Source organism: Ischnura elegans, chromosome 8 (genome assembly GCF_921293095.1).
Source record: "Ischnura elegans chromosome 8, ioIscEleg1.1, whole genome shotgun sequence".
Lineage (NCBI taxonomy): Eukaryota > Metazoa > Arthropoda > Insecta > Odonata > Coenagrionidae > Ischnura > Ischnura elegans.
Window position 1 is genome coordinate 24,350,468 of NC_060253.1, and position 16,933 is coordinate 24,367,400.

Below are 16,933 nucleotides of genomic sequence, written 5' to 3' on the forward strand. Positions count from 1 at the left end.
GCCCAATAATTGGATACTTACTTGCAGTGACGGAACAGAAATCTTCTAAGTTAATGTGAGCGACCAAAACAAAGTTGTACACCAAGGATTCATCACAAAATACTCAGACGCCGTAGCTAAACACACTCAAATTTCCACTAACAACAATTGCGAGTTCCAAAACACAGATTAAAGCGCAAAATAACAACAAAATGAAATTTGCAGCACTAGAAAACGTGTCCAGGTAGAGGTTAATTTCAGCCGAGCCTCACCGAGAGGCTCTCGGACACGGAGACATCCGAGGGCCCAAAATGAAGGGGGTTCACCGGCTGCCGCACTCGACTACTGGGGAATTCGCGCCTCCAGGGATCGCGACGAGATCCAAGGAGGGAGGGTGGGGGAGCCTGTCCCCACGCATGAGGGGAAGGGACGTTGTGACACACGCTCAGGTGGGGCGCCCGCCCCCAATCTACCCATTCATCGGGGGAGGGGGGGGGCGCCCCCCTTTGGGGAACTACGGCAATAAGGAAGGCTAGGAAGCGATAACAACAAGTCTATGAGGGACAGAAACTGTAAGACGCCCCCATCGCATAAACCGGGCGGGAACGTGACACAGCCGCATGCACCAGGCGGGAACGTGACGCAGCCGCCAATGATCCACAAACTTGTTATTACTCATCTCCAGAGCCACGGATTTTTAGGAAGGACTAGTTGGGAATCAACATTTTGTTTTTTATAACGCTATGTGCTTTACTCTTTTTTGAAGTATCTATGATCACAGTGAAAAAAAACTGACTGTCCTCTCTTCTGGGAGGATAAAAAAGCAGAAATAATCTAATAATGGCGACTTAATTGTGCCATAAAAAACAAGAGGCCAACATCACTTTTCTAGACACTTTCGTAGTTAATATTTTTCTTGAATAAATACTATAAGATGAAAATATCGATGTATTTTGGTCATCACGACATAAAAATTAAATAATGCGATGAAAAGGTCTTTTTCAAAGATAAAATTCATAAAGAAAATAAAATTCATGAGACTATGGAATATCACGTACTTAGCAAAGCCATAAAATCACAGGATGCGCTAACACGTAACGAAGGTTAACTACCGCTCGCAGAATCATTTAAAAACCCTCTCTAATGAATTGGTGATTTACGAATTCAGCCTCTTTTCCTCCGTTGAGTCACCTAAAGGTTACTAGGGTGATCTCGCCGAAGAATGCCTTTCCATCAGTTTTCAGTTGACCGCCAAAAGTGCTGCCATTACCAAGGGTCCCTACCAGCCGCGAGGGCCTCAAAACACGGAACGTCCCATAGATGAAAATAGAGGGGGAGGACCGAAGAGGGGCGAAATGAGCTAAAGCGCGGATTCTGGGAGGGAATTTTGGCAATGTGCGGCTGTGGCGTGGGACGGGCGCAGTGACCCTCCTCGAAGCCAAGGCGAAAATTCGCAATTCCGGCCGTTTGGTGCGCGTTTTCTCGACCCATCGCCCTTCACCGCGGAGCTATGGCTGAGGCCCAGTCTCTGAAAGGCACATTCTTCATCGCTCCGGCTTGCGCGAGCGCCGCCCAAGTTGTTTTTGGCGATTAAGACTTTCTGGATTAGAATAGCTCCCGCGGAGATGGCCGATAAACCCCGAGCAAGTGAGACGTAAACAAGATTCTTCTCAACCGTGGATTGAAAAGACGCGGTTGAATTAATCTCTCAAGACCAATAAAGCCCCAGAACTGAGATCGTAAGAAGTGAATGACTCAATAAAAGGAAATTTCCCATTAACAACTCATGGCTCACCTATTCTAAACATTGCTAAAGATACGGCGGCAGTCGGTACTCCAAAAAGACTAGCATAAACTGAGAGGTTCACAACAAGATAACACTAGAAAGGCTGAGACGCGCCACAGCCCTCTTAGCTCGATCGAGAAATTAACAAGTCGCTAGGAAATTAGTACAGCCAGTGTACACCTGCACATCTGCAACTTCGCATTCGGCTCTAATGAAGATCCAACAAAAACAGCTAATGGGTAAATAGGTGATTATAGAGCTAATTTTTCACAACTGGGTGTTATCAATGCACAAATACAGCGGGTGAATATCAAATATCCTTTCTATCCTCAATAACAAGAAGTTACCCGAAAGAGAACCACCAGAATAATGACTATTCACTATATTTGCATTGCATGCTTCTTTCCAGCCTTGCATTGGTGAGGTATTAAAATATGAACATATGAGAGTTTTTTCCATTAAGCATGAGCATCCACAAAGGCGGCACTAAATGTATCCCCCCTGACAATATTTCTACCAACGCCCCTGCACGTGGATATACCGATTTGAACATATAGACTGCAGGCTTTACTCGCGTTTTAATAAATTTTAAAATTTGAGATTTTCAATTCTAATACTCCAAGGAATATCCTTTTATCATACACTCTCGCCATTCAGTCTATCTTCCTTCGTTTTAGGCTTTGTCACACCTTTTCCCGTCAACTTTCACCGACAATACAAAAACCAATGATAAGCACCAGAATAGGATCCAGCATCTCTTCCCAACCGCTGCTCGTATAACACCAAACAATGAGAATGAGATTGCTAAGTTCATCAGTCAATGGCCGCGTTCGTAGAAAAGAAATCGTGAAAAATGGTTAAATTTACGGAACAAGTAGCGTTAAGGTTGGACCTAGATCCATAAAGCTACGTCCGGACTCACTCATCAACGCATAGAAATTATCAGGACAAACATTCCTTTCGACAGGTACTGGCGCACTAAGAAAGGATTTTTGCGTAATAAATTTTTGGGGCACTTATCATTAATGTTAACATTTCGACTCCCACAAGACATAACATTGAATCCCGTACACATTTTTTCTTATGCATTTTTCAATTACTTCCACCTGACAAATTTAACGAAATTTTACATCACTGGGCGGGGAAGAAATACTGAGGTTAATTCTTCTAAATTATATTTTCCACGAGCTTCGTTTTCTTCTGATTATTGAATTTTTAGATCCAAATGTATCGATTTATCTGACATTTCAACAATATAAATTAAGCGTAACGATCAGGAGTAAAACGCATTAGAATATTCAAAATAGACCACTACTTCATGTATACGCCGGCAGTTTTTAAATTTAATGTTGAATGGCCAACTTTTAAATAACCCGTTGAATTTCAACAGGTGTCATTAGCTAGTATAAAATAAACATGAAATGTCTTAACAGCCCAAGTCATTGGGGTGTTTTGTCAACTCAAACCGTGAACCATGAGAGACATATCTCGGTATGAAAAACATTTTTATTTGTGATGGAAGGGAGAAATAAGCCCCAGGCATCATACCAAGGGAGCTAAAGAACAACAAAACTCTTTTAAAAATTTTTATAATTTATGTTTACGCGGTAGTTTACTGTTCCTAGTAAAGTGATAGGTGGCACGCGTTACGCGTCATTTTTTATGAACGCCCCCAAGCTGTGAAGCTTGTTTTCATCAATCCTTCAACTATTTTTTGAACATTTTTCTATCAGCTGCCCTTCACGGATAGAGAACTTTTCCTAGCAAGACATGCTCTCTTTCTCAAAAATCTGCCCACCAATTTAGAATTTGCGCGCACCTTCCTGCCGTGGGCCGTTTTTGACAGTCCTGAGAGGGTGACGTAACTGCCTCCTGGCACCACTTCCACGCGCGTGCTATTAATATCGCCGTGTTCCGGGACGGTGCATATTGGGGCTCGCAGAGGAGTGCGGGGGCGGCACAACACAACACGCGCCGCGGAGGTCGAGCGTCCCACATACCAGCATCGGGAATCGAAGCCGGCATGGGGAAAACGAGGGCAAGCAACACTCGACGCATTCTTGGAGGAATCTCACATTGCCTGCATACGTGGGCACATTTTATAATTTCATTTCCTCAACCCCCTGTTTTCACGAAGGGCACAAGTAGGTTATGTTGATGTTTGGTCATCCCCAGTCAAACAACCTCGAGGAGACTGGCAGGGTATTATAAATGTAGAGAACCCTTCAGGAAATCACCACCCCACCGGCATGCTTATGAATATGAGGGGGATGACTGCGCTTGATTTCAAGGGCAGTCATCCCCCTCCATCCTGATCCCACCCATTTGTACGCAAAACACGAACCATAAAATATGAAAATTCTGATTGCAGGGGATGCTTCGCGGAGCATATGCAAAATGTTGTACATACGGTATATTTTTGGGAAAGGCATACTTTTGCCCAAAAGTTTTCTCCGATTACTCTATGTCCCATAGCCTCACAAAAGTCGCAGATTTAAAATATAACGAATTTAGCGTCAAAATGTAATTATATCCTAGTCAATGATACATAATATGCCGAGAGGTTAGAGATTTTTCATTTCCCTTACAGAGATCATCCACTCAGTGGTTCAACTCGAAGGTTTTTTTTAATAGTTGATGAAGAGAATAATGGCGTACTGAGTCAAGCGAGAGCAAATTTCCCACACCGAGGGGACGGGGGTAAGTTTTTACATTTGCTACCTCGCCTTCCGAAGATTTAGGAATGTCTGAAGGCTGCACCCGTGCAGCTTCGATCAGCAGCCAAGCGCTATACCCACTAGGCTCACACGCAACCCTTTCAACCCTCCCAAAATAAGAGAGACAAGGTGGCACACTTCCAATAAAGGAAAATAAAATAAACTTTCATCGCATTCCTTCAATTATCCAGTATCAACATTAGGCGACTAGTGCGTCAAATTGCTGCGTTGGTTTCATGTTTCATCGGTCACCAGGTCAGTTTCGAGCAAAACCAGTTTGACCTAATGCTGCTTATTTATTCATGGCTTGAGGAAAACAAATTTGGTATTAATATTTTCCTAGTCCTTTACTACATTATCAGAGAAAGTCACTTCTCCCTTCGGATCATACTTCACAGAAGAGCTTAAAGCTTAACCATAATAATTCGTCTTCAAAAATGTCAATTAGAGCTTTGTCAAACCAACGAAGGGACATGCAAACACCAACATGCTTTGCTCCACATTCTTATCACCGATTCTCGTCTATCCTGGACAGGAACCCCCAATTCACAGTCAAACTTATGACTGTAGACGGCACAAGGGCAGTGGCGTAGCCAGGAATTTCGTTCGGGGGGAGGGGGGGGGGTCCAAAACCAGAGGGGAAAATTTAAGAAAAACAGAGTACATACTAAGTAAAAGATTTGTAACTAATTTTAACACTTTTCATGATCGAAAAAAACTTTATATCTCAAATAAATATTTTGTAATGTCATTATTTTTCAATATTTCGTTTTTTTTTAATGAAGCAAAGTAACTGTTTTTATATTTCGGGGGGAGGGGGAGGGGTTCCGTACCCCCTGAACTCCCCCGCTACGCCACTGTACAAGGGCCTTCCCTCCCAGATACGCGGATGAAAAGGGAACACTACTGGACTCCAGCAAGCCGCGACGGAAGAAATGCGTGACCCAGTGGGACCCACGCCCTTCAACCGCCCTCTTTCAAGGTAACTTATTAGGCTGACTTCGCGGGCCTATGCGGCTACGGGAAACGGAAAAGAACGCGGGACGGTCTCCTAAAAAAAGGTTGTCAAAAGATTATGGAAAATAATTTCCTCATATTCCCCTGACACAAATTGTCATTATTCCTGGCATAATTGTTTAGCAGAACGTTTTGAGATTAGTGAAAAAGTGAAGTGCAATTGTAAGTTGGGAAAATACCCTTGTGTACCTCATTACTCATACACCTCCATTATATATTACTTGATATATTTAATGAACACAAACAGAAGAAAAAATGAACAGAAATATCTGATTGGTGTAGTTGCGTGAATTGGCCAAGTTTCATCCTCATACTTTTTCCCTGACAGCTGGACGACTATTCATGGCATCTCTGACTGGATAAACTTCACCAATATTTTACAGACTAGTAACATCCTTGTTCAATCCTTCCGCGGGCACCCACTGACTACCAAGTGAACAGATACAATCGGAGGGTTGCGGGTAGCTTCGTAAATGGCGCGCCTTATGGTGATTCACGATTCCGCTGTCAAAGCAGGATGCATCATCATGAGTGATTATAAGATTGGCTGTTTTACAATTTCTTATTGACGTTATCCACCAAACGCATATATATCTAGCAATTAATTAAATTTGGGGCGGAACTTTAAGAAAATGAGGATTTCACACATAAAAGACAACTATTTCACTTCTAAAATGGAGGGCAACTAGGATTTCCAGTACAAAAAATAAATTTTAAAATGGTGGCGCATTTCAAACATTCAGTGCAACTGACCAATAAAACATTATTGGCAGAAACTTATTTTTCTTACGCCAAAAAATCAATACTGATGGATTTAAAAGTGAGTACTCTAAAGAAATTTTACAAATAATTATGTGAATTATTCCGCAACTGAACTGTTTCACCGTACACCTAGCTACATCAATTCAGTCACGTCTAATACATTTAAAATCTCGCAACTAAACCAGCGAACTGACATCAGCTTAAGGAGTGTGAAGGGAGCGCGCTTTACTGATAAGGCTATGAGGTTATTATTTTTCTTTCGACGATTTCCTAAATACAACATATAGGTCATTTTCTCGAATTTAGATTATTTACACACCAATTATCAACTATATTTACACCTTTTCTCGCAATCAGTAAATTCATGATGCTCTCCCCATTTCGAATTTCCCTACATCTAGACACCGAGCTAAAATACCACGACGATAGAAATATAAGTTTGAGATTAAAACAGAGTGAGTTTGCTTCCCTAAACCGCTGCGATCTGAATTCACAACCACCTATGACGTTTCCGTTTCATCATCATCATTGACTGTTGAGAAACGCGGGATGCCAGGCGCTGAAGCACAGGTCCTGTATCTAAGGATAGGTCCAATATTGGACCAGCTTCTCGCCAAAGAAGACGCCACTGCCCTCTCTCGGTCGGAGGAGGAAGCCCCACTGATTCAGGAAGAAAACGCTGCCGATTTAACCACTATTTAACCCATAGGGGGAAACTAACACTCGCATCCACACCTATACATTGGAAAGAGACGATACGGTGACATTGACTTCTAACAGGGAATCCTTTCATTTCCTGGAAATACATTTTACCGCAACTAGTTGAACATTCCATTTTGAGCTGAACGAACTTAATTAAATGGCTAGGATGCGACAACACCGAGGAAAAGGATTAAAACGATATTCCACTTGGGCGTTCGATCAACGGAAATGATTGTTGGCTATCAATCATTTGGCTACACTATAGGAAAGCTCGCCATGGTGCAACTAAGTTCGATACGAAAGGGATTAATACTGCTGACTCATGGATAAATTGTTTTTAACCTCTCTACAATGACAATCTGCGTCCAAAGCTAGGCCATAAACTGACAAACCGATCTTTACCCTGATTCACATTAAATGTCACGGCAAAAAATTCCTCTGCATCGGGATTTTGGATTTCCGGGCCACTGCAGGGACCACTAGCAATTCAGGTACCCTAATTCCACGCGTAGACTACTAAAACCCAGGTTCCATAATTCCTGGGAATTAAGGAACCTGGATAACGCGGTTCCAGGGATCTGCGCGCATTATCTGGGACCAGGGATCTGCGCATTGGCCTGGAAAGCTTAAGACCCGCGGTTAAATATTACATCCGGGGATTTTTTTCCATGACGATAAACATAAAAGTTACTTCCGTCCGCGTAGTCGGATTGATATATTTCACATCCTCCTCGATTGCTCACAGAACGGATGGCTGTCCAATGCCTCCCCCTGCCACGGCTAGCCCGAACCCCCTCGGCTGGCATTCCTTCTTCCTCGCCGCGCTCATAAATATAGCCACGCATTTGCGCACGAGGAAGCGAGCAAACAAGCCACCAATGCCACGCACGGCCAACGAATAACCGAGAATTTTCATCGCCACTCACGGAACTAATGGACTGCTCTATTTATACCTTCTTCCCCACCTCCTGGCGCAATGGACAAACGACGCACAGCAATCATTAATCAGGCACACGCCAGCGTTATGACTGGGAGAAGATCGCAATGACCACACAACATAGGGTCCAATTTTCAACTAAACAAATGCGCTACACCTTTAACAACGGAAAACTCGCACTTTCCAAGTGAGAGACAAAGATGCAACAACTGAATTGTCGTTAGAGATGCACTAACTTCTAGTGGCTACTAATTTGTGTAAATTTCTCAACTCGAGATCTGACCCAACGTTACTTTCTGGACGCAGAGGAAAATTCAAAATGATAATATTTCACATTCCCACCGTAATCTCATGGCCTATGCCGCGAGAAAAGACCAAACAATATTCTATGAATTACGTACAAATTAAGTACCGATTTCCTTCCCCAGCAACATAAGACGTCGGGGAAGTCGTCCCTAGCTTCCGGGCTGATGCATTGTCGCAGGGTGCCACCGCGGCTCCGTACCTCCCAGCCGTTGAGTAGATAGCCAAGAATCTAGCCGAAACACTAAGACCATCCAGCGTTTCCACAAAAAAATATTATACTCGCACTCCTGAGGGTCTAGCAGGGTCTTAGACGCGGATGGAATGGGAGAGAGAAACCGGGAAACGGCCGCCTTCAGTCCCGGGATCTCGTCGTCAGGTAAACAATTGGTGCACAGCCTTGCAGACCCTTCCGGGTAGACCTTACACGCCGCCGACCATGTCAACTCTTCCCGTCGGCGTGACTACCATCGCGCAGCAAACATAATATTTTTTCAATTGATAATCTCTCAATATTTTCCTATCACCTGCGTACTTACTTGTGTACTCAATAATTTCCACGTCCTTCCATTTCCGAATTTAAATGCTCAGCTATCGTTCACCAATTCGCCACGTCATGCCACAGTGTGAATGAAATCCTACAAGCGGCGCACGGGGGGGTCCATCATGGGCCGAAGGGGGTTTGTTAGTTCTGCAAGCGCACACAAACAGCACACACACGAGTAGAAGCAGGGGGGTAAGAGGGTCGTGCACACAGTTGCTACCTCGAGGGGCAGGGGCAGAATGAGTGGGAGCGGGGGCCCCAGGGGCGTGGGCGGCGGGGGCGGAGGGGTGTCCGGCGAGTGGAACACGGCGGCCGTGCACTCGTATGCCTCCGACGCGACCTCCTCTTCTTCGACGTCTTGCTGTTGCGGAGGAGCAGTCGTTGGAGGGAAGCGGAGGGCTAGGTAGAAGGGGAAACTGCTGCGGCGGTGCGGTGGCGGCGCGGGCGGCTCGATGCACGCCAAGGTGACGCGCCGGTGCACGGGAGGCACCACCACTTCGGAGCCGAAGTTCTCCGCGGGCACGGCGCCCCGCCACGTGGACACGAAGGGCTTGGGCACGCCGTTGCGCACGAGCTGCGCCCGGGGTCGGGCGTCGACCGCCCCATCGGGTCGGCCCAGGAGACACGCGATGCCGCCGCTCAGCATACTTTGCACGTCGTCTGGCGGCGGCGAACGCGGAGTGCGGTCTTCGGAGGGTGCAGCGGCTAGGGTGCACGGAGCAGACGACTCCTCCTCCTCCGCACCCACCCCTTTTAAGCCCTCCTCCTCCTCCATGCCACCCCAATCGGGGAGAGGAGCGATTGTGCTGCACTCGTCCAAGACGACACAAAGGAGGAAGCGGGGAGGTGACTTATCTTTCACCAAGCCTCTCGCTGCCGCGCCCACGGCGCTCGACTGACGACCGCACTCCAGCTCCAGAGGGGAGGGGGAAGGGAGCGGAGCTGGAGAAGAGTTCTTTTTCTCCCAGTGAGCAGAGGAGGAGGGATACTCCCCCGCCCGCCCCCGAAAGGCGAGGAAACGGAAATAAATCAGCGAGGAGAGAGAGAGAGACGGAGGGGGAGTGACGGCAAAGGGAGGAGGGAGTGGACATCCCCCGTAGAGAGAGAGGAGGGCATCGCGGAAGTCGGGCGGCAGACTGGCCGAGTGTTGTTGGAATGGGGCGAGGGGTCATCCAGCGAAGAGCAAATGTAAACAAGAAAGGCGGACGCTGAGGTGCTCAGGGAGCGAAAGTCGAGGCGGACATAGAAACCACGCGACTCCGGGGTAATTTTAGAATATTTAGGCGATATAACTAAGGAAAATGGAAGAAACTATGACACCGATTCAGTCAATATTTTCTCAAATTCTATTACGTGTGAATTGAATAATTAATAAGAGCTTCAGCTAATAAATAATTAATAATATTTTACAAATTAATTTTTTCCCAATCCATTTCGAAACACACCCATAGGGAAGATATTAGAGCCTCAATCCTCGTCTCCAACGCGAGCTCCAAATTTAGTACACCAATTTGTAGTGAAGTTTTCTCGGGCTTCACACCGGGTCAGGTCCTCCATTTCTCCTTCCTTGTCTTGTCTCACACCTATCAACACCCGGTGTGAAACCCGAGAAAACTTCACTGCAATTGTTCGCCGGGAACAAACCAAAAATTATATAATACCAATTTGTACTTTCCAGTAGAAAAAAGGTTCAATTCCTCCATAATGGAACACGTATGTTGAATACAGTTGCGCTAATCATGTAGTGGTGAGGTATTCCATGAAGTGTTATATGTACAAGGCCTCAATTTATTTCACTTCAATACCATTAATTTCCAATACCACTCATCTAACGAACGCTCACAATTTAATACACCTATCAACCTAATTCAACCGAGACAGGCTAGCTCACAAATAAGTATGTATACTCATGCTATTTATGGAAACAGCGTTCAGGGAAGGGTTGAAGGCGGGGACGGGTGACGTGTTTCCGATCTTGGCACAACGGTCGCCCTTTGCCGTTCACTCTGAGATCGACGCCCTCATGTGCAGCAGGAGCAAGGCCGTGTCCTTGCCGTTGATTGTCCACGGGTGGCCGGGGTTCGTCCCAGGACCAACGACGAGAGCACCTCTCGGGTAGGGCTGCGGAAGCGACGCGGCGCTCCGCGAATAGAAAGGAATTTGAAGTGAGAGATGGTAGGGGGAGCTAGGAATAAAGAGGGGCGCAAGGTCGGGGAGGCGATTCAGGGGGACCCCACGAGCTGGGGGCTCCACGCTGCGGACGACCCTTGACAACAGGTTCGTCTTCTAGGAGACTGATTGATTTGTAAATTCCACACTATCTTCACCACTTTCTCGACAACATTATCAACATTGGCCAGAGAACTGCTATGTGGAAAACCACATTACCGTCCCTTGAAGATGTAGCCTTGTAATCTACATATACTTACTACCCCGCAAGCCGAATAGGCGTGTGGCGGGGCATGTTAGGACACCACCCGTTGATAAATAGAAGGAAATGCTCGAACGAAGTTCCGCCAAACATTTCACCTTAGTTCCTTTATTGTTCGGGGGATAAACGAATTCCCAAACCTATCACTTCGGCAAAATATCCCTCTTAATATTACGTTTCTGCGGAAGCTGGAACTATAGTGGTGTTCTAATATTCTTCTTCTTGCTCAGAAAGATTCTCTTGTTGCTCAAGTTCACGGATTAGGTCTTCCTGCGCCGGTCTGATCCCACATGGTCGCTGCATATTCAACGTGTGGCCGGACGAGTGCGAAATAGCACCTCTTATTTACTCTTTCATCGGAAAATCTTCCCACAACAAGCTTGACGCATCCCATCTTTTACAGGGCTCTGTTACAACATATATATTGTTATATATGCGTTCCCCTTTATAGGTTCAAAATTAACGTAACTCCCAGATACTTCATCTGTCGCCTTTATGTTGACATCATCCACAACATAAACATGGGGATAGTTGGACGAATTACCTCCTAAACCAAGAAGAAAAGGAGGATTTTTTTAATAAATCTAGTGGTTCCAGAAATATAGACCTAATATTTTAGATTGTGAACCAAATGCAGAATTGAAAACCAAGGATATGGAGATCTCCGATGGAACTATTAAAGGCCATATTCGATTTAAATATTCCACCTGAAATTTCCACCAGCTTTCTAGCTCGTCACGAGCAAGTTACCTGAGATATCCGCGCGCTTGACGCGTCATTCGAAACAAGTGTATCGAGGGATGGGAACGAAGCTTCTGCATAACGCCAACGACGAGCGATCCTGCAGCTGATCGCTCTGCCTTGGGCAATTACGGCACTGAAAATACACACGGGAGGGACCGGAAAGGCGCGAAAGGTAAGCATTTTGGCAGCGGGTTAAAAGTCACGGATCGCTCGCCATCGGTCAGGGGAGATAGATACGCAAGCGACACATGGCCACGGGAGGCGGGATAGGCCAAAGGGACATCACAACTCATATTGGCATCAGACACATGTATTCTGAACTGATCAGAGGGCGTATCATTTCATTTCTTCAACGAGGGTAACAAAATGCTACAACAAAATAATACAAATCAAAGGAAAAGGAGTGTAGTTTTTCCCAAAGTACCCATAAAGACAACAGCGCCCGCTGCGTACCCCGTGAGTTTCCGGGGCCAGTGGTCCAAGAAGAGGCGGGGAAGGTAAGAAGGGATTCAGTGACTGCATACAACGCACCCCGGCGCCGTAAAATATAAACCTCCACTAGCCTCACTCCAACTTGTCAGTTACTACTGATTATCTATGAAAAGAGGGGAGAATAGATTCGACAGCAACTTGGAATGAAGAGGACCCGGTAATGCGAAAAAAAGATGCAAACCAGAGCAAAAATCCGCGCGGATGCAAGAAATTATTCACGTAAGAGTTTAAGAAGTTAGTAAGATGTAGGCAGTTGAAAAATATGGAATGGAATCGGACGAAGTCCTGGCCCTACGAGAAGTTTCATGATAATCCGGCTTCCAAACAACTACGGAACCTATAAAATAAACAGCATGTTATGATTCAGGACATAGAAATTTTCAACGTCATAACGCACGCTTTGTACATGCTATGCATCACGAAAAACTAATTAAGACGACCGGTACAGAGGGAGTGACGAGTTCTTTGAAACTTCTGCAACTAAATCAACCCCAAACTTTTATTATCTTTAGTTTTTCGATGAGCATCTAACGCGTCGCAGAAAGAAAAATTACAGACAGAATCCCGAAAAAAATATAGTTCCAAAACCCTCTTGTCCAGTGTACTCACAATTATCGCACGAGGGCCAATTAAAGAAATTCAGTTTGAAGGCATTGGCGGGCGATAGAGAGATGAGTGGTCAATATAGTGATTACTACGACGTACCCACAGCGAAGGCTAAAATAATAACGCCACGATCAGATGGCAAAGTTACAGGTAAACGAGCAATACCATTCCATTACCATGGACACCCAACATGGAGGTAATTCTATGGTCCTCAGAGAGACGGATATTTGATAACCAGGCAATTTCTCATTTATGACTGTAAAAAATTCCAACGACCCCTATGTTGGTCAAATATATTTATGCTACATCATTTGTAATAAAATAATAGTCACGTTGTTTATTCCATTCAATTACTTGGTGGAGCCGATCATAGTTTCAACATGATGCCATTAACATAGTTCCTCGATACCTCAACGGTACTATTGAGGGTCCAAAGAACCGTTGATATTGACACCCATTCGTTGAAACCATGGTCTGCGCAATTAAAATAAACGTGTATAATATGTTTATTTTCCAATCTCGAGGTTCCACCGACAAGCGTCAAACCACCTGTCTTATGAGTGGTATTCGCGGCCCCAGTGAAGGCGAAGGAAACTCGGCGATTCCTCCGATAGGCGCCGGGGAGCAGTCTTTTAAGGTAGGAGCTCAGTGAGCGGGTAGGGGTTGGGTAAGGTAGGGTTAAGGAGACAAAAGTATATTCATATACATGTACATCAAGTGAAATGCAGATCTGTGTGACACATGCTCTCCTCGCTCCTCCCTCCGAACCATCTTCGTAATAGAGAAGAACAAAAAAAAACAGGGAGGACATATGAAAGCAGAGAGACGGCCTGGGCGCCCCCTTCGGACGTCAGCAACATTCACTCATTTGCAAACGGCGGGACGTGCGCAGAAAATCGCGCACGCCCCCGCCCTTCTTACAACTGAGACAAATGAATGCACACCTTGCCTAATTAACGGAAGAAGTCGTCTCACTGAATGTCTTGAAAACGACATGGGACCATCTTACACAAAGTTCTTCCGTTGGAAAAAACACACCTGAACCCGCAAACTTTTATAAGCTAATCATAAAATTTTGATGCTGTTGGGGGAGAGGGAAATAGGGACCCGTGTAGGCCAAACGATACCTCACAAATCAAATCCTCAAGACATGGCATTCTGTGTACATAAAAAACGGCACACTATTTATTTGAATATTTTTTCACCAAGTAAATCATAACGGGGGAAAGGGCCAGTCGCCAAATAGGATGAACACTACGGCAACAGTAGTCAACAAAGGACTACAAAAGCGTGGCTCGAAATACCTCCTCGTCAAAGAAAGAATTTAGAGCCAATGCCTTTTATCAGCATCTAATTCAATGTCACCAAGTCTATAATGTATCCATAAATGACAGAACAGTTAAAATGATGTAAAATTTATAACTATACTGATAGATACAAATAAATATGTCATAAATGTCCATTAGCACACTCACCTTTCGGCCATCAACTTCTTTCAACGATGCCCAGACACTTGAATACGAAATATAAAGAAGAGGCAGAGCAAAAATAACAACCTACGCAAAACCCGTCAAAAATTACATGTTAAATACACAAATATATTGGTGGGGATGAGGAAGGGGTGGGAGAGGCATAGGGGCCCCGCTACCAGCCGGCCACACCGCATGCATACCCGACACAGGGAAAAGCACGATTTGAAAGAGCATTATTCATTCCCCTACACATTGTCATGAATCAACTTTTGATAAATATCCGTCAAACTGATTACGCGAACGGGAAGTTAATCGTTTCGTCCCCGGATGACATCAGTACATGGATACCACTGGACTTGTGTCTCAGTTTCTGCTTTCCATTCTAAGTGTGTCGCTGGGGGGCTGGAGGTGGTCGACACACACAGATTGGCAAGATTCTGTGACACAAATCAGCGATTGAGTCAATGGAAAATTCAAAGCCTTTTTAGTCGTTAACTGTCCACATTTTAAAAACATGACCTGATGGCGACGCGTTCAAGTCAGTAAATTATATATGCCAAATAAAAAGTGGAGAGCGTAACAACTAAAAGAGCTGGCGGTTTTATTAAAATCAACATTATCTGGCTTCAAGACTCGCCCAGATTCGAGGCATGGCTTGAATGAAGAGCACCCATCACATAATGAACGGGAAGAGCGGTACACATTTGGAAGGGGAGAGCGTCAGCAGCAATATAGACGAGGTGCGCCGGCAGGCAGGGGGATTCGCAACAGAGTGGGGGAGGAGTGGGGTGTTGGATGTGATGACGCGGAGCCGACAAACCCTACCTGCTCGGAAGAGTACGAACGCTGTCCGCGGTGGTGTCCGTGGTGGTGTCGGTGGTGACCGTGGTGTCGGGAGGTGCGGTGATGCGGGGGCGGTGGCGGGGGTGGCGGAGGCGCGGCGGCGGCCAGGTGGTGCGGCGGAGGCGAGACGTCCTCGTCGCGGTGGTGCCGGTGGTGTCCGTGGTGGCCGTGATGATGGTGGTGCGAGGCGGCGGATGAGGGGGAGCGGCGGTGGCTGCGCTTGTAGCGCCGCTCCGCGCTGCTCCCGCGCTCGTGCTGCCGGCTGCGCTGCGCCCGCTCCGAGCTGCCAGCCAAACACATACTAGTACCCGTTAGCCCCCGTGCCACGCTTCCACCACAAAACACATGATGCATGCACACAAATACACGCTGACACTCGGGCATACCCATGCAGACACACACACGCCAAAAGGGGGTTTAGGGTTCATAGGAGCACTTGATGATCGCAAAGAGTAGGACTTTAGAGAAATACAGAAATAACGACGAGCAAAATGGTGACGACTTCGATTACGTCTATCTATAATCTTTAAAAGAACTTAATGAATATTTTACCAATCTTAACGACTCTTATCTTATGTAAAATGTCCAATCTATCCATAGGAAAATGTAACTGTAAAGACACTCAAAGAATAACATGAATACGACGTAGGAAAGGTATTTTCGGGCTGAAGGTAAAAATAATGAACAGAAATTCCTTAACTTCCATATTATTTTGCAATTTTACAAACAGCATATATATATGCATTCATTTTACGGGTTATCACCGTATTCAAAACGGATAAAAAATTGACAAAATATAAAATAATTCGAACAGCTACTGAGCATCATTCGAATGCTGTATAACAGGAAATACTCGGAATTACTCGAAAAATTGTATGGAAAGCGCATAACCTCACAAAAAACTATTTCATTATCAGCAAAATGTGCTTGGAAATACATTAATTCAAAGGTAGCATGGTCACATTGAAATTTTCGAAATAGCTATCAGAGAAGAACGAATGAGTAAATTTGAATGAGACATGACAATTCCGAAGAGGATAATGGAATATCACCACTGCATTTAGGCATATAAGATAATTTTTCCACATTAATTTTTCATCTTCTCTGGCAACGCCCCCGCTTACACGGCCAAAATTTGTCCATATCCTTGAAGAATTAAACGTTTAAAACCTTAATTAAATGTTACCATCTTTAAATAACCAGGATATATTAAAGTATATATGTTACCACAATTGCCTGCATCTCAATAATGAGCATTCTACAACCGAGAAAAATACTGAGGTAATTTATTTCATGTTTGAGATTCAGGAAATTGCTGTCATTGGTCAACTATATACGAAATAATAGCTTGATTAACGATGTTTAATAATAATAATGACAACAAAAGAGGATTAATCAAGTTTAAAGACTATATCTTTAAGGAGTAAAAAAGTAGTAAAAGATCTTCAGCATAAAGTAAAGACCAAATATTTAAGATCTGGAATTAATTCGGTTCAGCTATAGTAACTATATGCCCTTGTTACCACGTTAACCCAGCCGCAGAAACAGAAGTTTTGTGAAAACGGGCTCACATATGGGAGGCTTACGTTCAGCTGCTG

The 16,933-nt window shown here is 44.9% G+C and overlaps 1 protein-coding gene across 3 annotated transcripts in view; it reads right to left on the reverse strand.

Moving 5' to 3' along the window:
* The window catches only part of LOC124164547 (dual specificity protein kinase CLK2), an 80,365-nt gene that overhangs the window by 20,997 nt on the left and 42,435 nt on the right, over window positions 1–16,933 (reverse strand). The window contains exon 3 of one of the 3 annotated variants that reach the window (XM_046541918.1): window positions 15,318–15,618. In XM_046541918.1, coding sequence (XP_046397874.1) covers window positions 15,318–15,618 — 301 coding nt within the window. Of the gene's footprint in view, window positions 1–21; window positions 3,314–15,317; window positions 15,637–16,933 lie in introns of those variants that run through there. The other 2 variants (XM_046541919.1, XM_046541917.1) reach the window with 2 other exon arrangements.